General features: G+C 50.9%; 1 protein-coding gene across 1 annotated transcript; it reads right to left on the minus strand.

Annotated features, from left to right (window-relative positions):
- Positions 1 to 10189: 10189 nt before the first annotated feature.
- On the minus strand, positions 10190 to 15617 carry NKX1-1 (NK1 homeobox 1). The gene is made up of 2 exons (XM_058025209.1): positions 15194 to 15617; positions 10190 to 10974 (listed from the first exon to the last, which is right to left on the minus strand). Exons 1-2 carry the CDS (start codon positions 15615 to 15617, stop codon positions 10190 to 10192), a joined length of 1209 nt encoding a protein of 402 aa, XP_057881192.1.
- Positions 15618 to 25708: the final 10091 nt, after the last annotated feature.

Consider the following 25708-nt stretch of genomic DNA (forward strand, 5'->3'; position numbering starts at 1 on the left):
ACCCAAACCATGCTGTGGTTCTAATGATGCTACTCAGTCACATCAGTTCTAGAATTAGCAATTAAAACTTCCTGTCTGGACCCAATTGTCCAATCTGGCAGTTAAACCTGATCTGTGTGCTTTCTCTGTATATTAAAAGCATGCTTAGAGAAAAAAAAAAAAAAAAAAGAAAGAAAAAAAAAAAAAAGTCTTCCTGGAGTGCCTCATTTGTGCAGAAGGAGAATTTTCAAAGTTGAAGTTCCCTGGCAGGTGGCTCAGAAATGGCCAACTCAGACAGAGGTGCCTGGACTTTGGGACAGGTTGATGGCCAGTGCTGACTTCTTTTAAAGCTCTTCTGGTGTTTTTCCTCTGCATCTTTTTCTTCATTTATTGCCTTGAGGCAAGATGAACCATTGACCCTTCATAGGAAAACGTGTAGATGGCACATCCCCTGTAGCACTTCTTTGTGTTCCCATGGTCCAGTGTGGGACAAACCCTTCCCTTGCCCCTTGTTAATTACTGACACTTTTTATCCAATTATTTCTCTACAAGAGCCACTCAGCAGGTATACATGCAGCAGGTCTTGGATGTTGTCTTGTTAAAGCTGGTCAGACATAATTCAGAGATTTTGGGGGAGCTTTCTCCTTTTCCTGAGTTTATCTGTAGCTGTGCTGGAAGAAGAAATTCAAGAAGACATCTCTCCCAAAAGATCCAGTATACCTCCACCAAATAGAAATCCTTTTATGTTGAAAAATTCAAAATAGATGAATCTGCTTTTTTGATACATCACACTTTTTGTGTGTCAGTTTACAAATTTGAGGTCCTGGGCTCACTGGTTCAAATGCTGCTCTACTGTCCCTGTGACATTTGTACTGGAACTTTTCTATTCCTGTGCTCAGGGCTTCTGGGGAAAAAAGAATAAATACAAGTATAATTCTCATAATCTCTGTGTGTGGTTTTGTCTTTGTAACTCACCCCAGCACCTGTGCAATTGTGCTTGTGCTGACTGGGGATGCTGTGTGTGATTTCCAGGTACCTGCACACCTTGAGGTGATTTGGCCCTTGGAGAGTTGTTCAGGTGAGCAGTTGTCATACAGGCTGAATATTCTGTTCTTGAAGGGACTCTGGGCTGAAGTGAGCTGTGCTGGTGCAGGTCAATCATCCTGGTGCATCTGAATCATCCTGTCTGAACCAGGGTTGTGTCAGTGGGACAAACAAGAACTGCAAGCAGGCTTCTCTGTGGTTATTCTTACCTGAGCACATGGTTACACCTGGGGAGTAAAAGCCTGGAAGGAAAAAGACCACAGCATGTATGGTCTGGCACTCAAACACAGAGCATTTAGTGACATAAATGAGCTTGGAATGCACCTTGTGAGAATAAGAATGAGAGCCACCCTCCAGCACATCCAAGGTTTCTGGGCCAGGGTGATGTGCCCTTACTCATCTTTAGCACAATGCCTTGTGACTCCATTTTCTCTAAACTCACTTGAGGCTTGGCTTTATCAACTGGATAGGGCTGAAAGTTTCTGTTAGAAAACTGTAATACTTATTTGTAGTTCTTTTCTTACTGGTAAGCAAAACATACAAATGAGATTTGTAAGCAGTTCTGCATGGACAGTGGATCGTGCCACACAGAAGAGTTTCCACATGGGGGAAAGGCTTCAGTTAATCAAAGTGGGCATTACTGGAAAGAAAAAGAATGAAGACACCACCTTTGTTTTGTGGAAAGCAAAAAGAAACCTGTTCCATTTAAAGTGGCTGTGGAAATGGGTGAGAAGGGTGTTAGTAGTTACAAGGAGCCTCTAGGCAGAAGCAAGAGGTGTTGAATGTCAGGAGCAGCACAGAGCCAGTTCAGGTGTGTCACAGCACAGGCAGATGGCCACTGGTGATGTCCCACATTCTGCACGTGCCTGGCTGTGCTGCAGCTGCCTGTGGGGCTCATGCAGCTCTGTCAGCCTCTTCAATGCTTGTACTCAGAGCTGGCGTGAATGTCTCTGTAGGTTGTGCACCAGAAGAGGCAAGGATGCTACAGCAATACTGCAGTGATGAGAATTGGCCATTTAAACAATCCACGCCTTTTGGAATGCCTCAGGCCTTCAGCACAGTCACTGGCTTTGAGCAGGCAGTGGCAGCCGTGGGGCACTGAACAGCTCCTGCTGGAGCACAGGGCCAGGAGGTGCAGCCCAGGTCCCTCCTCAGCCTCAGAGGGGACAGCCCCGTGTCCTGGCTCAGGACAGCCCAAGGCACCAGCAATTTAGAGCAGGAGAGCTCCCATCACCTGTTCCCCCTGGGAACTGGAATTGGACCACTGTGAAGCTAAAACTGCCTCAGGTAGGAAACTAAACAGAGAGGAAGAGATCTCTGCAGATTACAGTCCCAGACTGGGGCAAGGGAGGGCCAGATCAGCTTATTCCCCTGACACCTGCCAGGAAAAATGTTGTCGTCTTATTTCAAAAGTCCCATACCTTCTGGGTGATTCCTTATGGGCTTCTCCTCACAGCAGTGACTCCTTCTTCACAGCACAGCCAGCAAACCGCAGCTAGCCCACTCTTCTGTAGCACTCATCCTCACTGGGCACAGCTGGGGCCTGTTAAGGGCAGGCCTGTTCCCAATCTTTGGTGATTAGTGCAGCTGCAACTCCTCGGGTGTGATGCTACCTTCTGCACTATCTATATTTTCTTACATTCTATCCCTCCACAATTCCCCCTTTTCTTTTAATTACAAAGTTCCAGCATCTGTGGAAAGATATGTTTGAGTAAATTGATACTATAACATATTCACATATCTCACCAAGGACTAACAGTATGCAAATGTTCAGGCAACACATCACAGTAGGAACATACATTTGTAAGTTCTGATTTAGTTTTGCTTTTCACAGTCTAGAACATCAGCCTAAGGCTTTTCATAGACTAACGTTGTGTTTAGTGTCTTTTGCAGGGCCCTTCAGGTGTGGGATGGGGACACCAAGAGGATTACAAAGGTGGTGAGAGTGTGATGAGAGAAATTAGATCCTGCTGGTACATTCAGAGCCCTCAGAGCATCTCTTACTGGATGTGGTGATGGTCCTATTACAAAATCCTCTACAGAAATTAAAGAATTAGGAGGGAAAAGCCTAAAGCAGCAGCCTAGGTCAGACCAGTGTGACCCCTCCTCATGCAGCGGCCCCTCCCCACCCCTTCAGTTGGGAGAGATGTTAAAGATCCTGAAACAGCACATCCCCTAGGAAGCACATGTGGATGAGAGCCAGGGTGCCTGGCAGCTGGACAGATGCTGACCTGTGGGATAAAATTGTTCTTCCAGGTGTGGGAGTGGGATGCTGCCCCTGCAGGAAAGGAAGGAGAGAGTTCCCTTAATTGCTCATGTTTCTGAGCTGATGCTTTGCCTCCTCTTCTTCAGAGCTGATTGAGTGGAGAAAGAAAAGGATTGGTGTCCTTGCTGAGCCTTTGCTATCAGCTGGGCCTGGGGAGCCCAGAGCCCAGTGCAGCTCAGGGGAGAGGTGGGCAGCAGGCTGTGCCAGGGAGGGGGCACGGGGTGTTAGTGCCAGAGACAGGCTGCCCCAGAGCAGGGCAAACCGAGCTGGGCCATGGCAGCACTATCTGTTTCTCCATCTCTAAATGTCCGTGATGAAATTTCATCACTTGCCTTTCTGGGTAGGCTGCCCCTTGCTTTTCTGCCTGCCAGTGCCCTGAGCAAAAACCCGCCTGTGCCAAGTGTACGCTTTTCCATTATCTGAGGAATCCTCTCTGTTGAGGGGTTAAGGAAAATCTTATTAAATTTTTTTTAAATGTGGTGCTAATTAGTTTGGATGTAATGAGCAGCATTAGACCTGTGGTTGTTTGAAAGGGGTTGTTGAATAACCATTTCTGCCACATTCCAATTTGCATAATGACAAGGTGTTGGCATTGCATCCACCATTCATTTGCTGTATTTATAATGCCATTATGGAGCCACTCTTATCCTCGTGCACTGTAAAAGGTATATGGAAATGTAATATATGATCCTGCTTGTTTGGAAATTGCTTTTGGATATCTTTGAATTTTTGTAATAGTATTTTTGGCAGCTGAAGGCTAACAGCACCACCAGGAGAGTCTGCCACACGGTTTCGCTGGGGCAGAAATTAAATGCTGCTTCCACGTGTGCAGGGGAGTTCATTTTCCCCAGTGCTGGAGCAGAGGCAGCAGAGGTGAGTGTGATCAGGTGTGCTGCAGAGCGTGCTCAAGGCAAACACAGTATTTCACTCCAAATCACCCCTACAAGGCATAATGCTGGTGCTTGAAGTCCCAAAGAGCATCCTTAATCACAGCTCTCAGAACATTTAACAGGTCACGGAGAGTGCAGCTCGGTGCTGTGAACTCCTGGGCAGCACACGGAGCTGGAGGAGCCCGACCTGCAGCTCATTCAGATTCTCTCTTCCTGCACCTCTCCTCCCCTCCTTGGGAACCAAGGAACGGGAAATAAACTTGTCACTGCCTGTGTTACAGTGAAAAGGCAGGAGAGAGTCCCTGTATGAGCAGGATGAGTTTTGTAATGTATGTGTGTGGTTACAGAGAAAAAAAAATTAGAAAGAAAAATAGCTATAATTCATTTATTTGTGCTAAGTTTAGTGTAATTATTTTTCTTCTCTTGAAAAAGCAGCAGTTTACTGAGGGGGTGAATATTTACAGTGTAAACCATCACCCCACATAAACGTTACTGTGACAATATTTCAGTTCTTTGCTCTGGTGTCATCTCTCCCTCATTGTCACTAAAATGTTTCTGTGTCATTGCAGAAAGAAAATCTACAAGATGTATTCTAAAATAAAGTCTATCACTTTGGGTGAGCCTGGCTCGTTTTAGCTACCTGAACATGTGTCACATAATGAGAATAAATTAGTAAATCACATGCAGATATTGCCTGACCCTGCATGTCCAGACTTTTATGTTCTGGCCGTGCTCTGGTTTCTGGCTGGAAATCCTATTGCTACAAGGCTCATCCATAGGATTTCCAGCACCAACAGGATTTCTCCTGAGTGGGCACATAGCCGTAGCCTTCCAAGGCTTTGATGACCTTTTTTAAAGCTTATTCTGTATCATGAACTCACATCTCTGCCAGACAGCACCAGGAAAGGAGAAAAGCTCTTCCTGTCAGGGTTATTTTCACTGTGACAGCCCCCATTCTGCCCACCTGAGATGTCTCTTTGATGTGAGCATGTGGCACACGAGTGTGTGAGCAAGGGGGAAAGGAGTAAAAACCCCACCAGACAGAGAAGAATGTGGTTTATGTAAACCATTTATGTAAGCCCACTTTGAGCAACAAACTGATTAAGATCCTCCTTTTTTACTTGCCCGTCCTCTTCATCCCCAGTGTCCCTCTGTTCCCTGCCTTGCTTTACCTCCCAGAGTCTGGAAAATCTCCCAGTATCAGAAAAAAAACCTTTCTTTTATTTGCTCTTAAGAAAGGCTCTACAACAACCATATTTACTTTTTTATCTTTGAGACAGAACCTGAAGACCAGAAATGCCCAAGCACTGTGAAATAATTTTCCTTTGAGTATTTAAATTCAACTGTTTGAGCAGAATTATTTTGTCATGTAATACAGGAATTAATATTTGTTAATATAGCAGATTGCAAGCAGACATCATGGTGTATTTTTGGAAAATGGATTTAAGTTTATACAGACAAAGCTTATTTTTAACATTTCATTTGTGTAGTATAAGACTAGAAATGTGTAACATGACTGAGTTTAGTCTCAAACAGAAGCTCTGAAATACATGTCAAAAATCTCTAAGAATTAAAAAAGTAACTCACTGCACCCTGCTCTGGTGGAAACAACACAAGGAATTTTTGCAGATGATAGTACAGAACTGGTTTGCAATGACTTTGTGAAACATCATTGACTGCTGAGTGAAATCAATGACAGAAAATATTTTGAAATATTTTTCCATTCTCTCTCAATTGTTTGGAATGTATCTGTCTGTAATGTATTTATGTGCTTCTTTCTGTTGTTTTGATTATAAGACATTTTACTGAACAACTGAAACTTGTTCAGTATAAGCTGAATTATATGAAGTAAAATAGAGCACTTTCATTTTTTTAACCTCATTCATTCACAGAGTGAACAATAGCAAGATGCAATTAATATCTGCATCTTTTCTTACTAATATAGGTTTGCACCCTTGGATTTAGCATTGATTTCATGGGAATTAGTCCAAAAATGTGCTGATGCGCCAGATCATCTCTGGTACCTGCCAAAGACATCACTTGGCCACCCTGAATTGGGGTTTGAATGTGCTGCTGTCTGTCAGAGCTGAGACTCTGCCCTCTGGAAATGCTCTGCTCAGTGTGCCCTTGGATGTGCTCCCTGTCCTGAATCCCCTAACACTTCACATTTTATCAATGAATCGTGAAATAATTAAAAAGACAATTTGACTGACAGAACGGACCAGAGCAAACACCTCCTGCTTGTGCCATAGCCCTCATCCCCTCAGTCAGAGTGTTCCGCTTGCTCTGCTCCATTGATGATTCACAAAATGAGCTCCAGAGCCCTGGGCAGGAGCACCAGGGACACCACACAGGCACCACGTGGGAATTGGCTTTTGGGGGTCACTGTGGGAGCTTTGGGGGCTTTCTGTGACACCTGATGGGACAGCCTGAAATGCTGCATCGAGCCCTGTTTGGCTCCTGCAGAGCCAGTGTCAGTGGGCAGGGATGGAGCAGGGAGCTTCAGGCAGGTGAGGGCATTTTGCTTCAGCACACCAGGGGCTGAGCTCTCACACCTGAGCTGTTCCTCAGCAGCTGCCCTGTGTCGATACCATCATTCTTCTCACTGTCAGCACCCACACACTCTGATCCAGCGCCACGAGCCAGCTGCAGAGTTCTGGTCCAGGGAGCATTGTTGGAGCTGGCTCTTTGGTGCTGGGGCTCCAGATGCCCACTGGGCACAGACAGGACTGTGAGCAGAGTGTGAAACGTGCCCGACACCACGGCAGGCGCTGCACACTGGGGAAGGCACACGCTAGAGTCGAGGCTGTGCAGCTCTGCTCTGGAATTTTATGATCCCACAGCTCTGGATGAGGCACTGGAGCAAGGGTTATCAATAACTGCCTAAACGATGCTGAGAAAGATACCTGCAGCTCTGTTTTCAGCGCTGCCATAAAATGTGAGAAGCCTTGTTAAATTGCATTTAATGACTGGGAATCTCAGGCTAACTGACTCCTTCACCCAGCAGCTGTGAGTAATAATACTCACATGAGCAGGTTTCACTGGCAGGACACTAACCAGCCTGGCGGAGGGCAATCCTGCACTCTGCAGCTCTGGGCAGCTCCTGTTGGAGCCAAATTATCCCCCACTGGCAGGGAACTGCTTGGAGCTGCAGGCAGGGGTTGAATTATCTCTTTATTCAGCTGTGTCGTGCCTCACCTGGGCTGCTGGCAGCACTTACTCAAACCTGGTGCACAGCGGTGCAGGGTGAGAGCGTCTCCCCAGTGCCTGTTTCCCAGTTTGGCTGCTTTTCTTCTGCCAGTAAAAACTGTGCAGAGCAGTACACGGTCTTACATTCCCCAAGCATTACTACTTGTCATGTTTTTCCCTGAAAATTTACTTCAGAACTCCTTTCATCGTAACAGATCTTATGTTCAAAAATGCAAATGAGTCTGGTCAGAGATTCTGGTGCTTGTAGGATTCTGCAGGTGGGGAAGTGAGAACCTGGAGCATCCCGCATTACCTGGAGCATCCCACGTTACCTGGAGCATCCCACATTACCTGGAGCATCCCACATTACCTGGAGCATCCCGCATTACCTGGAGCATCCCACATTACCTGAGGCATCCCACATTACCTGAGGCATCCCACATTACCCGGAGCATCCCACATTACCTGGAGCATCCCACATTACCTGGAACATCCCACATTACCTGGAGCATCCCGCGTTACCCGGAGCATCCCACGTTACCTGGAGCATCCCACATTACCTGGAGCATCCCACGTTACCTGGAGCATCCCGCGTTACCTGGAGCATCCCGCATTACCTGAGGCATCCCACATTACCTGGAGCATCCCACATTACCTGGAGCATCCCGTGTTACCTGGAGCATCCCGCGTTACCTGGAGCATCCCACATTACCTGGAGCATCCCGCATTTCCCGGAGCATCCCGCGTTACCCGGAGCATCCCGCATTACCTGAGCATCCCACGTTACCTGGAGCATCCCGCGTTACCTGGAGCATCCCGCATTACCTGGAGCATCCCGCGTTACCTGGAGCATCCCGCATTACCTGGAGCATCCCGTGTTACCTGGAGCATCCCGCATTTCCCGGAGCATCCCGCATTACCCGGAGCATCCCGCGTTACCTGGAGCATCCCACATGACCTGGAGCATCCCGCATCCTCCCCGCGGCTCCCGCAGCTGCCAAACCCCGCAGAGGAGGCCTCAGCCCCTTGTCTCTGACACCGGCGGCCGCGGCAGATTTTGTTTCCACGGGAGGGCTCAAACATTTGATTCCGTTTGATTCCATTTGATTCCGTTTGATCCCGTTCCGGAGCGGGTGCGAGGCAGCGGGAGGCGGCTCTGGAGCTCCCGGCCCGGCACAATCCCAGACCGGAGCCGGGCTGAGGGAACGGGAGGGAGCCGGGAAAGGGGATGAGCGGGGAGCAAAGCACGGAGACCCCGGGCACCGCTCGGTGACTGCCGAGAGGAGGAGGATGCTCTGCCACCCAAAAATCCCTCCGCAAAATGTCGGGGTATTAGAATTGCTCCCGAGGGAAAAAAAGGGAAAAAACCACCCCAAACAAACAAACAAACAAAAACCCAAATACTAAACATACATAAAAATCCAACAAAAAAAGCCCCACACCTAAAATGAGTGGAAAATGAAAGCTCTTCCTCGGCTGGGAGCTGCTGGGCCGGCCGAGCCACCCCGGGGTACTCGCAGCCATTATAGACTTTATTTTGAAAGTAAAAAAGAAAGTATTATAAAAGACCAACTTTGATACGAATTTAAGAGTAATTAGAGGAACGGCGATGGAAAGATTATTTTATTTTTAAAGTTGTGCAAACTGAATGAAGGAGCCGATTTATTAAATTTACATAAATCCAAAATATCGCACTTCCCATCGGGGGAAGCATGGCAGAGACGTCGGATTCCCTCTATATATGATATTTATTTTGTCCGTAATATTGCGCAAATCGGCAAAGCCAATTAAGAAAATGCAAACAAGGAAACTAAGAAGGGAAATCCCCTCCCTCGTACAAGAAGAATAAAGTTTATTTGCGTATAAGAAATACGCTCTCAGAGTAAACGAAAAGAAAAAGGATGATGCGAGACATCCATCCGAGCGTCTCATGAGGCAGGCGTTTTCCGGAGGAAACTTTCTTTCAAAGATTCACCCGAAAACCAGGGACTCCCACCACGGAAAGCGCCGTTTCTTTAGAGTTTATTGATTGATTTAAAGTGTTTGGCAAACAAAGTGCTCTCTTTATCACCTCTTGCTCTTACTCCCTCGTCTTATACATTAATTATAAAGTTAAAACTTTTTTTTTCTTTTGTTTTGTAACAACCAGAAATATACAGAAATGTTTAACGTAAAAAACCCGCCCTGCACCCCGGGAGCCGCCCTGGCTGCCCCCTCGAGGGACAGTGACGTTTGTAAAAAATGTCCCTCGTCACCGTGAGGTCACGGGGAGCGGCGCCTCTGCTTCTGCAGTGCCCAGGGACAGGAGCGACAGTTCTCCGTTTTACCCTGAGAGTCAAATGGGTACATAATCTTCTTTTCAAGTCTTTCGCTAGTGGCCAGACCAGGATAAAAACAAAGGCAAATAATATTAATAATAATTATTAAATTAATTAAACCCACATAGCAACGAGGGACGGGGAAAATAAAAATACAGGTAACGATGATTTACATCTACTCGTATGTACACGGGGGAGGGAGGTTTCTCCTCCTCCTTCCCTCAGCAGCGCAGTCCGGACACGTCGCGTACAAAAAGGGTCGTAGAAAGGCCCGGAGGGGCGGGGGAGGCAGCCGAGGGCTCCCGGGAGCCTCCGGCCGCTCCTTTCGTGCCCCGGTGGCTCCGGGGCTGCCCCCTGGCCCGGTGCCGCCGCCGCTCGGCGCTCGCTTTCACTCTCGGGTGCGGGGTTGGTGCGGAGAGCCCGGCCCGGCGATCCTCGGGGGCGGCGGCACAGCCGGCAGTGAGGAGGAGGAGGAGGAGGAGGAGGAGGAAGGAGCGTCGGGCTTATAGGTGCGGGGTGTAGAAGGCCGGAGCGCCGTAAGTCTGGGAGCCCAGCACGAAGGGCGAGAGCACGGCGGGGCTGGGCAGGAAGGGCAGCTGGGCGGCGCAGACCAGCCCCCCGGCCGGGTGCCCGGCGTAGCTGCCGGGGCCGTGCATGGAGAGCGGGGCGCCCATGGGCGGCGAGTGGCTGAGGGGGCTGAGCCCGCCCGGCAGCGCCGCGCCGCCCAGCCCGGCCCCGGCCCCGCCGCCGCCGCCGCCGCCCGTGGGCGCGCTGGTGTCGGCGCCCGGGTTCTGCTTCTTCCACTTGGTGCGGCGGTTCTGGAACCAGATCTTCACCTGCGTCTCGGTGAGGCTGAGCGACAGCGCCAGGTTGAGGCGCTCGCACACCGACAGGTACCGCGTGGATTTGAACTTGTTTTCCAGCGCCACCAGCTGCTCGTAGGTGAAGGCTGTCCGCGCCCGCCGGGGCTTGCCCGACTTGGAGTCCGAGCCCGTCCGCTTCCTCTTGGGCTTGGCCTGCGGGCCGGGCTGCGCCCCGACGGGCGGCGGCGGCGGCGCGGGGGGCGCGGGGGCCGGGACCAGCCCCGCCTCGGCCGCCTCGGCTCGGAGCGGGCCCGGCTCGGCCTCGCCGGGCGCCGCGGGGCCGGAGCCGCCGCTGCTGCCGCTGGTGCTGCCGCTTTCCTCGCTGCACAGCTCCTCGTCGTCCTGCAGCTCGCTGTCGGGGCTGCGGCTCGGCCGGCTGCTGTAGTCCAGGTCGCACTCCTCGGCCTTGTAGAGCTCCCCGTCCTCTGCGGACAAGGCACAGCCGCTGTTAGGGCTCGCCGCCCGGCCCGGCCCGGCCCCCGCCCCGCCCGCCCCAGCCCCCCGGTACGGCCCCGGGGTCTCCTGAGGGTTCTCCCACCCGCTGTCCCCGCTGCTCTGGACAGGGCTGCCCGCACAGTGCGGCCGCCCCTCCGGGCCCTCAGCCCCTCCGCCCGACGTGGGGATGCGGCCGGGCCGGGCCCTCGGAGCGGGGCTGCCGCTGAGCCCGTCCGGGCCCTCGGGTGCGGGGCTGCCCCTGAGCCCGTCCGGGCCCTCGGAGCGGGGCTGCCCCTGAGCCGGGCCGGGCCCTCGGAGCGGGGCTGCCCCTGAGTCCGTCCGGGCCCTCGGAGCGGGGCTGCCCCTGAGCCGGGCCGGGCCCCTCGGGAGCGGGGCTGCCCCTGAGCCCTGAGCCGGGGGTGGGCTGAGGAGCAGTGGTGGGGATGGGGCTCGGAACTGCAGCTCGGGGGCCGGGAAGGGGCTGTCCGGCCCGGGGAGGCTTTGCCAGCGCTGCCCCTTCCGAGCCAAACACCTCCGGCAAGAGCCGAGACGCGGCCGGGATAGGGGATGTACCCCCTTCCTTCCACGGCCGGGATAGGGGATGTACCCCCTTCCTTCCACGGCCGGGATAGGGGATGTACCCCCTTCCCACAGCCTGGACAGGCCCTTGGGGGCACAGCAGGGCCGGGATCCCCGCATACTCGAGTATCCCCGGGGTCCCCGAGGGGCAGCGGGGCGCTGGGAGGAGCCCCTGCCCGGGCCGGGCCGGGCCGTGCCGGGGGAGCGGGCAGCAGCGATGTCAAAGAGCTCTAACAATTTTAGTGACGGAAATCTCCGAATCGATGGGCGATTTGCTGGGTTTTGCTCTGGCATTTTTAACCCTTCCTGCGTCTGGTTTGACCTCTTGTCACTTCCCGAGATGGAAGTATTAAAGTGGAGTAAATACTTGTATTGATTAGCAGAGCAGATACAAACTTAATTAAACTCATTTTGTGCAATGTACAAACTAGTTAACGGTCATTTAATTTATTTGGGTTTATATTACGCTCCAATTAACGGGTCTCCATCGGAGAACAGGGCAATTATCCGATATTTAAGGCTATTGGACTTCTGCTGACGATTCTGTCATTATGAAGCCTGAGAGCAAATCGCGTTTTCCGGAGAAAGGGCTCCTCCTCGTCCTGGCCGGGCCCGGGCTCCGTCGGGGGAGCGAGAGGCGAATCCTCCTCCACGGGACGGGGCTGGGGGAGATGGGGGCAGAGGCCCGTGAGTCCCGTCCTTTTCCGCCGGTGCTTTCAGACACGCCTAAAGTTCCCTCTCTCACTTCTGCAACGGGGCTGTAGCTCCGGGAGCCCCTAATCAAGGACTCCTCTAACCTGGTTAACCGAGATACGCAAATAGGAAATGAATCGCTGCTCTGTCACCTCATCCCGTCCGCAGTTTAGTTGTTTTTAATCGCCCCCAAACCTGAACACACCTCAAATTTGCTCTGTATCCTCACGCAGGATCCCCCAAGTCCCGCATGTAAAATTAGGGTGGTTTTAGAAGTGTGTTTTGTTCAACGCGCTGATTTCGGATACGGCTGGTTCAGTGGGGGAAATAAGGGCAGAGTATTGCTGTCCTTGTCACTCCGCAAATATCCCTTAATAACTCAGGGTTCGTTAAGAACCCATTTCCAGCTTTCTGTTCAGCCCGGAGCATGGAAATCGCGGGCAATCGCCGCCGGACACAACAGAACCGGGTCACTTTTCTCCCAGCCCGACCCAGCGAGTGCAGACAGGCGTCCTGCAACCTGTGGGACCTGCTAGAAATTGCGGGGCGTAATTTTTTTACAGCAGCGATTTATAAAAGGTGCGAGTGGCTGCGCCTGCGGGCGGACCCGGGGCTGGCTCAGCCGCAGCCCGCACACACGAACCGGACCGGGAACCTGCAGCTGCCAGCTTCGGGGCTTGATCTTCCGTCCACGGAATCCCAGCCGTGGGTCAGCTAAAAATTTTAAAGACAAAAAACATGCACCGCGAATAGAGTTGCGGACGGAGATGGACGCGCCGGGCTTGCTAATTTTTTTTTTTTTTTTTTTTAATTTTCGGGAATAGGTTAAATAGTAATTTAATGGGGAATTTAAATGTTATTTTTAACATTAAAATAATTTTACGAGGGGGCAGTTGACGAGCGCTGTTTCCCCTCTCATTTGGCCAGAAATCCTTTGCATTTTTCGGAGGGGTTGGTACTTTTCTGGACAGAGCTACTTTTCAGAACATTTCTCCTAGATTCAGCCATCACTTGAACTAATAATAATTACGGTGGGGAAAGAGAAGAATTAAATTCCGTGATTTTCGAGCAGTCCCAGGTCTATTTCTGACCACTGCCATCACATTTAGGCGATGTGTCCCTGTGTGGAGCGCCCGGGGCGCTTGTCAGCGGGTGAAGCGCACCGCGCCGCGATGCCTCCCAACATATTTATTTTGAGAGAAGAGATGGAGTTACATTTCTCTCCTTGTCTGGAGATAAAAGTGTGAGATTAGCGATAGGTTTAACCTCGTCAGTCTTTCTGATCGCCCAGATCTATTTAATATGACGAAAGTCAGATGAGTTTAGAGGAATAATTACTCCAGCTCCGCGCTGCTTTTAAAAATCTCTTTTGAATTCTATTAGTGCGCAATTCCTGCTCTTGCTTTACAGATGAAAAATGCGCCATGGCTCGGACTGGAGCAGATTCCAGACCTCTTTCGCTGCCTAATTTTACTTGACAGAGTCGTGCTATGGCGGGGTTGGAAACCTCCGAGCCCTCCTCTCTCGCCCCAGACACACAAACTATTTTTCCTAAGCCGAGAAGTTTATTCCCTGTAGCTCGCTGCCTCTTCTTTCCCCTCTCTGGACATGGAATAACTATAGATATTTTCCACAAAGACAGCCTTTCCCCGAAACCCTCCGTGATCCCCAGAGCCGCGGTGTTTGGAGGTGAGAAAGTTGGGATATTCGGACCCAGAAAGAAAAAGCAATCTAGAGCTTGGGTCGAATGCAATTCCCGATCAATAGCGAGCCCTAATAAGTGTAATAGGTTTTAATCGAGTAATTATCCGAATTTTGACCCTATAATTTAGATGTTAGGGAAGAGTTTGCAAGGTGCTTGAAAGAGATATGCACAATTCGATAATAGGATATCGATCCAAGCAGTCCTACATGCCACTCTGGGGCGATTTTCCCCATTATCCAGCCTCTTTACGCTGCTAAGCACATTTTACCTTAAATGTAATCGAAGGAATTTAATTGTTTTTCCAGAGATAACCAGCATTTTGTCACAATTAGTCTGATTTGTCCTAAAAAAGCCAAGGGGAGAGAGAAAATTGAATCTGTCGCCCAGAGCAACGGGCGGCAGCGGCGGGGGAGGACGGGAGAGGGTCCGGGGCTGGGGAGAGGAGACACAAAGTCATGAACGCCTGGGGGGCCCGGGCGAGGTGCGGGAACCAAGGGAGGTTTTGCACCCTCGGGGCCGCGATTGCGGCCCTGCGAAACCGGAGGAGCCGCTCCCAAGTTTGCCCGAGCCGGAGCTCGCGGGCAGCGCTGGCCGTCCCTGCGAGGAGGAGGAGGAGGAGGAGGAGGATGAGGATGAGGATGGCGGGGTTCCTCCGCAGCCCAGCCAGGCCGGCATCCCTGCGGTCGCTCCTGCCGCTCCCGGGGCTGCAGGGCACGAACAGCTCCGGGTGTCCCGGGGATGCGGGGAGCGGAGCCCGGCCGGGGCCCGGGGCCCTCCGGCCTGTCCCGGCGGGATGCGCCCGGCTCCTTCCCTGCATCCCGAGAACCCCACTGCCCGCTGCATCCCGGCTCAGAATCCCACTGCCCCCTGCATCCCGGCTCAGAATCTGCTCCCTCCTTGCATCCCGAGAACCCCACTGCCCCCTGCATCCCGACTCAGAACCCCACTGCCCCCCTGCATCCCGACTCAGAATCTGCTCCCTCCCTGCATCCCGACTCAGAATCTGCTCCTTCCTTGCATCCCGACAACCCCACTGCCCCCTGCATCCCGACTCAGAATCCCATCTCACTACATCCAGCAGCAGCAGCGCAGGGCGCGTTTGTCCCTCCCCGAGCCGGCTCCCGAGGTACCAGCGGGGAAAGGATGAGATGTCAAAGCATGCGAGACCCTGCTGGGGAAACCCAGGGCAGCCCCCGGCTCGGAGGAGGCTCCGAGCCCCCAGACCCACTTACTGATCAGCTCTGCGGACTTCTTGCACGCGTCGAAATCTTCGGCGAGAGCCTTTTGCTCGGCCAGCTCGGTCCCCGAGTCCTCGGGCTTATCCTCCGGCCCCAGCGTGAACTCGGCGCCCGCCGATTTGTACAAGCCCGCGCAGTGCCGCCGCTTGCTGTTGAACTTGTTAGGGTCCAGGATGTCGAGCACGGAGAAGGAGGTGGTTCTGTGCACCGTGGGCAGCGCGGCCGCGGCCGCCTCCGGCCCGGGGGTGCTGCTGCGGCCGTCCCCTTGCCGGTCGCGGCCGGCGGGGCAGTAGAGCGGCAGCTCGCCGCGCCCGTCCATGCCGTCCCCGTGGCAGCCGCGGGGCTCGCCGCCCGCCGGGGCCGCCACCGCCGCCGCCGGGATGGAGATGTCGCCGGCCTTGTCTCTGCCGGCGTTCATGACTCCTGGCAGAGCCCCTCTCGCTCGCAGCCTGTCCCCCCTGCCCTCCCCTCTCGCTCTCCCCCTCCTTCCTCCGGCCAAGTTGGTGTGCGAACTCCTCCCCGGCTCCGCTCCGGCTCAGGACGAGCCGCTCGCTGCCTCCGGCCGCCCGGGCCGCGCTGGCTGCGGCCGCGGCAGTCACAGGGCGATGCTCGGCTCCGAGCCTCCCCTCAGCTGCTCCTTCTTCCTTCTCATCATCCTCGCCAGGCTGCCCGGGCGCTCCGGCACCCCCGCCCTCCCCGCTCGCTCGCACGCACACGGAGGCGAGGCTGTATCTTATTTATGCATTCATATTTAGCACCGGATTGTAATTGGCTACAAATTAATCCCTCGCCCATAATAGTCTGCAATCTTCATCACTGCAAGAGAGACGCGGTGAAAGTGCGTGCCGGGGGAGGGGGGCAGAGAGCGAGAGCGAATGAAGGATGGCGTCGGCTGTGATATACTCGGCTGTCAGCTCTGTTTCAGCACACCTCCGCTCATCTGGAAAGCATCTAAATAGCCTTATTTGGAGAAGTGGGAGGAGATGACGCTTTCTTTTAAATAATTGCGGGATCAATATAAAGAAGATATTATACACGGAAAATGGGAACTTAAGGTCCTCCATCCCTAATAGTGGAGTTAGATGATCAAAAGGCGATTGTGTGTGTGTGTGGGCTCGGAGGTGTCAGCCCCCAGCACCTGTTTCCCTTCCCTGCTGGGTTTATTAAATTAGAACAAAAGGAGAAAATTATGGACGGAGGTTTAGCAGTTGGAGCGAAGCTTGTGTCCGCGGACACACACGCCCTCACACGCTTCTTTCTCCTCCTTAGCTAATTAATTAAAATTAAATCTCAAATGTAAGTGCCAGGAAAGTGCCAGAAGAAAATTAATACGTTTAAACGGAACAAGACAAAACACGACGATAAATAAATCCTGAGTAGCTGGGAGAAAAGGTCTATTCCTTCCCATGCAAGGAGTGAAGGTATAACCAGACCTAAGTTCCACTTTCGAAAAATACTCTCTTATTATAAACGGTTTTAATTGTAGAAAATTGAGACATAGGAATAAAATTGTCAGTGAATTATACAACATGTTTTCCCACCCCCTAGCTAATTTCCTTCCCTTTCGTGTACAGTTGTGTGTTCTTTGATCATATCAATTTCATTCTTGTTTTGGACGCTCCAGTCGCTACTCAGTTTGAATTAGCTGCCAGGGGAAAAAAAAAGGGGGGGGGCGGTAGGAAAATAGAGAAAGCATAAAAGGAAAATTAGATTTTTTTTTGTCTTTGAGGCTGGTGACACATACAAGGACAGGTCCTTTGCAATTACCGCGGGCAATGATCCTTTAGAAAGCAGAAATTAAAAGTTGGGAGAAATAATGGGTAAAACAATCAGCTTGTAATTTTGGTAGGTCTTGGACATGATTAGTCCATCAGCGGGCTGGGCCCAGGGGAGTCCCGCTGAGCCGGAGCCCACAACAGCCCCCGCTCATATATTATACACCAGCCCTTAGATTTTAATCAGACACCACAACAGTGTCCTTTCTCTTTTATGACTTTATTATGCTTTATCTTTAAATTATAAATCACCTCCTGGGCTGAAATGGTATGTATAATCTCCGATCATGTGTAGGTAATTACCTCTCCCCCTTGTCCTGACCTCACCGACGGGGCTGCCACCAACACACAGCGAGAGCGAAGTTTTAATCTGCGTGTGCACACTCACACGAGCCCGCACCCTGGGTTTGTTGGTTTGTTTGTTGGTTTGTTTGTTTGTTAACAGCTCATCTTTCCTTCCTTCCTCCGGCCGTGCACCCGCTCCCATCTTTTCTTTCGGATAGATGTTCCTCACTCACATCTCTCCTGCCCGCAGCGCTGGGATATTATTTATGAAAAACAGACGGTGCGTTAGGTAGATGCTGGATCAGATTCGCTGTCGTACTCGACTGTATTTGTACTATTTGTACTTTTTTTTTTTGCGGGGGAGGGGGTGTGGGGAGAGAATGCGGTTATTTGGGGGCGGCGGTGGTATGAATATTTTCTATATTCCTCTTAGGAAAAAAAAATAAAAATATCCAAATTGTGATTGACTCCTGTGGCCGGGCAGGACCGCTCCCAGGCGTGCGGAACCCAGAGCCGCAGCCCCAGCTCAGGTTCAGGGGTCAGCGCTGGGCGCTGGGGGCACCAGGACATCCCCGGGGGTCCCGGGGACCCTCCCGTCGGCCCCGATCCCCCTCCGGAGCCGGGGCGCGCTGCGATGCTGGGCGGGCAGCGCCGGGACCCCCGGCCCGCTCGGCGCTTCTGTTTGCGGGCGGCTTAAAGCGAGTGTTATAAAGATGTTCTATTGCTCCTAATCACAATTGATTGTCAATTAGAGCGTCATTTGTGCAATCTCCATCCATCTGCCATCTCTGGTTATCTGTTCACCAGAAAGTTAGCGCTGATTATGGGGCCCTAGATGAGTTGTGACATGCAATATCTCGCAGTGGTCGGGCGGGGTGAGCGGTCCCAGCTCCCTCTCTGTCCGTTTTCCCTCAGGACGGAGGAGCAGCAGCCTGTCCCGAGCCGCCCGTCCGGGCGATGCTGCGCTGCGGGCCCGGCCCGGAGGGTGCCGGGGCTGCGGGGCTGCAGGGCACCCCCGGACCGGCGGCACCGGCCCCGTGCAGAGCCGGCTCCGCCGGTTTCGGGCCGGGACGCCTTGCCCTGCCCAGGAGAGCTCCCACCGAAGCGTTTCCTGCTCCGAAACAAATCGGGAATCGCACGGAACAGCCTCGCGGGTTTACGAGCCTCCCCGCCGCAGCGATGGTTATCGGTGTAGTTAGGCTGAATTATACCTGCGGGGAGGTGATATTTCCAGAGCCTGAAGGCACCGGGAAATGGCCACAGCATCTCCCGGGAGCCGCCAGCCCCGAGCCCCGTGTGCCCCGTGTGTGTGGCGTTTGGGGACGGGAGCGGTGCCCCGGTCGGGCAGGGCAGGGCAGGGCAGGGCAGGGCAGGGCAGGTGGGACCCGCCGGGGGCTCTGTCCCTGCTGCCCCCGGTGCCCCCTTCGCCCCGGGAGGGAGCCAGGCCGGGCACTCTGCGGGCTCCGGGGTGCCCCTGGTTTTAACTTTATTCATTAATACCTATTTCCAAATTATATTTCAGCCGCCTCCAATCAACCAACAACCTTTTTTTATTTATTTAAATTTTTTTTTTGACTGTTCTCCAGCCATCCCTCTCCCCGTCCCTTGGGGTTTGGAGCTTCGGGTAATTAAAGGCATTTATCGCCGCGGTAAAACAATTTAGCAGCCCTCAGTGCGCCGGGAAGGTCACTCCGGGGGCTGCACCAGGCGCGGAGGATCCGCGTCCCTGCGCGCTGCCCCAGCCCCAGGGCAGAGGGGTCCCGGGGCGGGGGGACAGGACCTCCCTTGGACCCCTTGACTTGCTCATATTGTTTCCAAATGCAACCGGGCTCCAAGATTCATCCTGCTTTGAAAGGGTTTATTATTATTATTATTATTATTATTATTATTATTATTATTATTATTATTATTATTATTATTATTATTATCATTATCATTATCATTATCATTATCATTATTATTATTATTATTATTTACCACCACTACTAGTATACGCTACTCCCTATGGTTCAGGGGCCGCAAGCAGGTGCGGGATCAGCCCCTGAGCCCCACGCGTGGCTCTGGGTCTCACCCCGATTTTGTGCCCCCCGTGCAGGGCAGAGCCGAGGACCCGCGGTCACCTCGGGATGCCCGATTATCCTCGTGAAAGTGGGGATCCATCCCCACACACACACCCCCCAGCTAAAATCAGGGAATTAATTAACTCTACCCACGAAGGGAAATGATTTAGGGAGAAAAAAAAGATTCTGAAGCAGATCTCGCCCTCTATCAATGCGGTGTCAGGTCCTCATAGTAGAAGATTTAAAAGCCCTGGGGATTCCAGGTTAGAGTAGTAATGAGCTTAATTGAGGTTAATGCTTCCTGCACAGCTCCTTGATTATTAAATTAATATTATCACACACATGAATCATAATTAGAAGTTTAAATAATGCTCTGGGGGAATCCTCGGAGGATCTATTAAACAGTTCTCTTCCTCTGTGCGCTCCCTCCCTGCTCCGCGGAGCCCGGGGGCGGCTCAGGGTGGCACAGGGGGGAGATGGCCCGAGTGTCCCCGCGGGGACAGGGACGGGCAGCGCACTCACAGCCCCTCCTGCACCCCCGGTTAGCCAGCCGGGGCTCCTCCCCGCCTCCAGTTTGGGCGCTTATCTCCCAGCGCCCGGGACTTTATATAAAATACTAATAAAGTGCCTTGTTGTCGCTTATCGCGGCTGGCATCGGCTCCGCAGGGCCTTTTTCACACGCCTCGCCCAAGCCGATCCGTTTTGCTGGCAGGAGAACGGAGGCGCCGCCGAGAGCATCCCCGGCGTGCGGGCACGGAGCGGGGACGGGCCGGGAGATCGCCCCGTTCTTGCCCGGGACCGAGCCCGGCTGACCCGATACCGAGCCCGGCTGTCCCAGGATAGAGCCCGGCTGTCCCGGGATAGAGCCCGGCTGACCCGGGACCGAGCCCGGCTGTCCCGGGATAGAGCCCGGCTGTCCCGGGATAGAGCCCGGCTGACCCGGGACCGAGCCCGGCTGTCCCGGGACCGAGCCCGGCTGTCCCGGTACCCGGCCCGGCTGTCCCGGGATAGAGCCCGGCTGACCCGGACCGAGCCCGGCTGTCCCGGACCGAGCCCGGCTGTCCCGGTACCGAGCCCGGCTGACCCGGTACCGAGCCCGGCTGTCCCGGGACCGAGCTCAGCTCCCCCGGTACCGAGCCCGGCTGACCCGATACCGAGCCCGGCTGACCCGGTACCGAGCCCGGCTGTCCCGGGACCGAGCTCAGCTCCCCCGGTACCGAGCCCGGCTGACCCGATACCGAGCCCGCTCCCAGCCCCACGGCTCCCGCCCCTGGCACGGCCGTGGGGAGCAGCCCAGGATGGAGGAGCCTTTCCCGGCTGGGGGAGCGCCCCCGATCCTGCCCCCATCCCCCGATCCGGGTGCTGCAGCATCGGGGACCCAAACGCGCTGCGGGGACAAGCAGCTCGATTATCATCATTATTATTTCTTCTTATTATTATTATTATCATCATCATCATTATTATTACTACTACTACTTTTTCTAAGAGAAAATTGAAAAAGGGGGAGAAGCAGTGGTGGAGGGGGCACACACATCCCCTCTGCACAGTGGGGGCCGCGCATGTAAAGGGAAAAACAAAATAAAAGAGAAATCAGATGGCCGGCACACACGCAGCTCTCTCTTGCTCTCCCTTTCTCTTTCTATTTATTTTCCTCTCTGTTGCTGAAACATATTGAAGGGGGAGAAAAAGGAAACATTAAGATCAACTGTGAGCCTTGCCGACGGTTTAACGATTTCAAATGAGCTCTGACTCTGGTGAAAATCTGACAATTACCCATCAGGATGGCAGATGATGGTTAAAATTACCAGAAATCAATATTCTCACCGGGTGTCCCAGCCTGATAAGAGAGACCAAGACAATGTTGACTATTAAAGTCGACAGCTTGAGATATTACACTATTAGTTATGCTATTTTTAATAATCTATAATATTTGGGCTATAATTAATTAATTATACGGGTCAGATAATATCTGGGGCTGGAATGAGGTCTGAAGGGTCTATTAAGGTTGGTAATGAGAAAGGAGAAATCTAATCTAAGGACGAGGAGCCGTGAAGTAACAAATATACAACAGACTTCAGACAGAGGGAGAGGGAAGGAGAAGGGCTGTTGCAGACCCAGTGCACACACCTCGTCTCCCAGCCAGGGTGCTGCCCTGAGAGCATCTCCCCTGCCCCTTTGTGCAGGCACCCACTGCTCCTGGAACAGGCCTGGCTCTCTCTGGGAGCCCCTGGGAGGGCAGAGAAGGGAGAAGATTGGATGTGTATTAAGGAATTAATGCTAGAAAAAAGGAAAAAAAAAAACCCAAACCCAACAAGTCAATCTGTCCCTGCCCCTAGAAGCAAATTCCTCTTGTTATTGAGATGTGGGGACACTTCAGGCAGCTCATGAAGTTGAACCCTCCTTTCAAATACTGCTCTGCCCCTACTCAAAGGCAGGGTCTGACATTGTCCCTGGCACCTCAACAGCCTTCAGGCAGTGGCTTCAGATGTATCTCAACATCCCAATGGCACACGCATGTGTGTAAACATCAGTGTCTGTGAATATATTATATAGGGATATATAACATATATCCATATATAATGTATTGTATATATGTTCTATATGGATAGATAATATATATCCATATATAATGTATGGATTTTCTTTCTATAGATACAAATATTTATATAGGAATGTACACAAAATATACATGAAAATGAGTAAAACTGACTGTATTGTAATGCAAATTTATAAATGCATCTATTTTTCTATTTCAAAGTGTTAATGTGTGTTGCAGGCATCAGGAACATAAAATGGCTTTATTCCCTTCACTGCAAATGAACTGTCCATTATAAACTCACTCCTTGCTCAGCGTTACTAACCAATATTCCAGGTGTGACACTCAGGGCTTCACCTATTTTACATCGATTATAAAAATCGCTCCTTCTGCTGCTACCATAATCCTTTTTCTAGGGCTGTATTATTTTTCATATTAGTTCTACCCTTATTAGTTACAGGAGGATGTGTTGAACAACATCCTTTTGTACAGAATGATGAAAACCACATTTTCTAGTTATGCTTAGATTAGCCAGGGTACTAATCCCTTCTTTTCCCAAGTAACATCTTAATTCCATAATTTTCAATAGGCCTCTCTTGGTTGTACTTTGGACTGGAAACCACTGAAGTATTAAAAAAACCTCTTGCAATGGCAGACATCTTTCTGAGACAGCTGTTGATACAGTTCCACAGGATTTGTTCCTTCCTCAGTTATCTCTGTTACTGTTTGAAAACCAAAACCAAATCTGAGTAAGATGCTCTGCCCCATGTCTCCTTTGCAACCAACGTGGATATTTCCATCTTTTTCCTCAGCCAGTGCCTAACCCAGGCTGTTATAGCATGGTGAGGTGCCCATCAAAGGCAGACCTGAGGAGCTGCTAGATGGACATGGGAGACAACTTCTGCAGGCAGGAGCAGCCCTGAGGGCACAGGAAGGTCCTTACCCAGCAGATGAGGAAGGGAGAAAAGAGATCCTTCTGTTTCTTTCTTTATTTCATATGTATAGGAGTACACCAACAAGAAGACCTAAATGGTTTACTCCTAATGTTATAGAAGAGGTCAGCAATGCTCTGGTTAGCAATGCTGTGGTTAGCAATGCTGCCAGGGCCTGGCAGTTGTGATGGGTTTGTGGAAATGTCTGCAGCTCCTGTCAGTGGATGTGTGATTTCCAAACACTGCCAGAGACTGGGAAGTGAGAACGTGCATGGGGCAGTCAGAGGGAGCTGGCACTCAGTCCCCAAGTGTTTGAGGTCAGGAGCGGAGCAAGAAGCCAAAACAGCAGCCCAACAACTCAATTGCTCAGCAGGATAAACCTGGTGAATTCAATGACAGCTGCCACATCCTTAATTTGCCCATATTGGCAGGTTCCTTGTGCTGCCAATACTCTGAGCTACAGAAAATGGTGCCAGGGTCTTTACACAGCCAGGTCCCAGTTTTCTGACCAAGTTCTGCCACATCCCAGGATTCTCCCACCTGCTGCAGAACTTCACTGGTGTCCCCCAAACACTGCTGTGGTGACATTTGTTTTGGAAGGGGCACAGCAGGCCCAGGTTGTTCACACAGTTCTCAATTGAATCCCTCTTGTCAAAGGCAACCTCAGATGGCTGAGCAGCACTCATCTCTCGTGATTTTGTTATTAAAGCATTCAGAAATGCAGCTGATAAAGATATGAAGCACACTGAGAATAAAAAGATTCCCTTTTAGATCTAATCTGGAGAGCTAAGTCAAGGGGCAGCTCTATAAACTGGTGCAAATTAGGCAGGCTGTGTCAGCTGATTTACACAGGAGGGGGCTGAATGCAGAACTGCCTGATGCTTTTATTGTGAGACCTTGTTGGTGTTTGAAATCCTGCTCCTGTCAGTGCTGAGAAACTCCTGCATATTCAGGTAAGCGTGTTGAAGGCACCACCCAAAGTGCTTTTGTGACTGGGTTTGAAGCATGCCTGGCATGCAGCCCCTCCCCTCTCAGCACCCTGGCTGAGGGCTGGTAATTCACTATTCAGTTCCATACCGGGGAGGAGGGAAGGAAAGTTTTTAGGCTGCCTAAATGCAGATTGAAATCATGTTCTCTTATTTATAGCCAAACCAAGTGGGTATATTGAAGCATTTTGCAACCATTTTCTCTGCATTTAGAACAGATGCAAAAAAACTGCACTAGGTAAGAAGCAATAGAATTGCTGTGCTACACTGAAATGTTTCTTAATTTAGGCATTTCGATGCCAAATGCAAGTTAGGATTCACATTTTAGCTGTTTATTCAACATGGAAATTTGGACCTGAACTCTCAGCTAGGAACCTTGGAGTCTGAATCTGATTGATTTATAGTTTATTAATTATTTAAATTAAAAGCTAATTTAAAATTAATTATTTAAATTAAAAACTGTAATGTTCATCAAGCAGTTGGATTGATTGCTGGAGAACATCCAAACAACATGGGCTGATGTGTATGTGCTAGGAAAATTACTGGACACCTGACATATGGTATCTGCATTATCAATCCTACAGGATGCAAAATTTATGGAATCCATTGGCCAGGAATCCTAAATGGGAGGAAAAACCATCATAAAGTATGGTAAGTCAGTGACTGATAATAATATGACATTTGGAATCTACCCTTTTTAATATCAGTGGGACATCAGTTTGTGAAAATTAGGGAGAATCAGAGAAATTATTTGCAGGAAAGATATACAACTAACAGCTTGAAGTTCAAAGTAGCAAATAATCCTGTCCTGTCCCTACATGTGAAAAAAAAAAAAAAAAAAGAGTAGTTAAAAGAGTAATATTTATTGTACTTTGTAGTGAATCAACAATCCCCAGAACACTAAAAACAAGTGTCAGCCAGTACAGTAATTGCAGTTACAGAAATAACAAACAGAACTATACCCTCAGCTATTTATAACTGAACTGCACTGGGCTTAGCTTAGAAAACAGTGTAATTCTGTAAGTGGTGTCACTCCCCACTGAGCAGAGCTGTGTGTCAGACCTGGGCTCCCTGCTCCAGTTCAGCCTCTGCTCAGGGAAAGCAGCACTCACTCCTGGTTTCATCACTGGATGATGGAATATAACTACAGCTGTATATATAACATTGCTTGGATAAGCATATCACACATTGAAGGAGAAGAAATCATAAACAGATCTAGAAGTTTGTCTGGAACAATGGTTCTTTTCCATAAATGATGAAACTCCCATTTTTCTGGCTATTGAAACAACTGCAGTTGAACAAGGAATGGGAAACAAAATTCCCAGCTTGTAGATTCTCATAATAAACTTAGCATGGAAAGTACATCAGAACAGGTAGGGATGGGAAATATTCCCAAAATTACAAGTTTTATCTTTCAATTCTGCTGTCCAAAACTTAATTGTCTATTCCACATTAGTTATCTAGGCTGGCACCTTAATTATTGCATAGAAGAAAGTGTTTCCATGGGGCATTTCATTCCACCTGTCTTGCATTCCTTAGGATCCCAGGCACACAGCAAAGTCATGCAGGTGATGACAAGCACCATTCTCTGCCTTTTCAGGAGACAATCCAGTCCAGGTTCCTGGTCACAGCTTGTTTAAACTCACAAGTACACACAACCATTTCCCAAGTGTTTGAGTGAAGGGCGGGAGTACATTTGAAATTGATGTTTCTGGCATGTTCTTTTTGCCTTAGTCCCACTTTCATTCCCAGACTGTAAAGATGATGGGTTTGCACCAGACACGTGTCCCTCTTAGCGAGCCATCAGTTGTGTCCTGCCCCCTGCTTTTAAGCCTCACTGAAACCAAGGGGAATCTTGGTGTTGGTGGACACAGGCTCAGCTCAAAGACTCTCTCCCTCACATCTCCATTTAATTTTTAAGTGAATCAATTGCTG

The sequence above is a fragment of the Melospiza georgiana genome, chromosome 5, assembly GCF_028018845.1.
Source record: "Melospiza georgiana isolate bMelGeo1 chromosome 5, bMelGeo1.pri, whole genome shotgun sequence".
In the NCBI taxonomy this organism is placed as follows: Eukaryota; Metazoa; Chordata; class Aves; order Passeriformes; family Passerellidae; genus Melospiza; species Melospiza georgiana.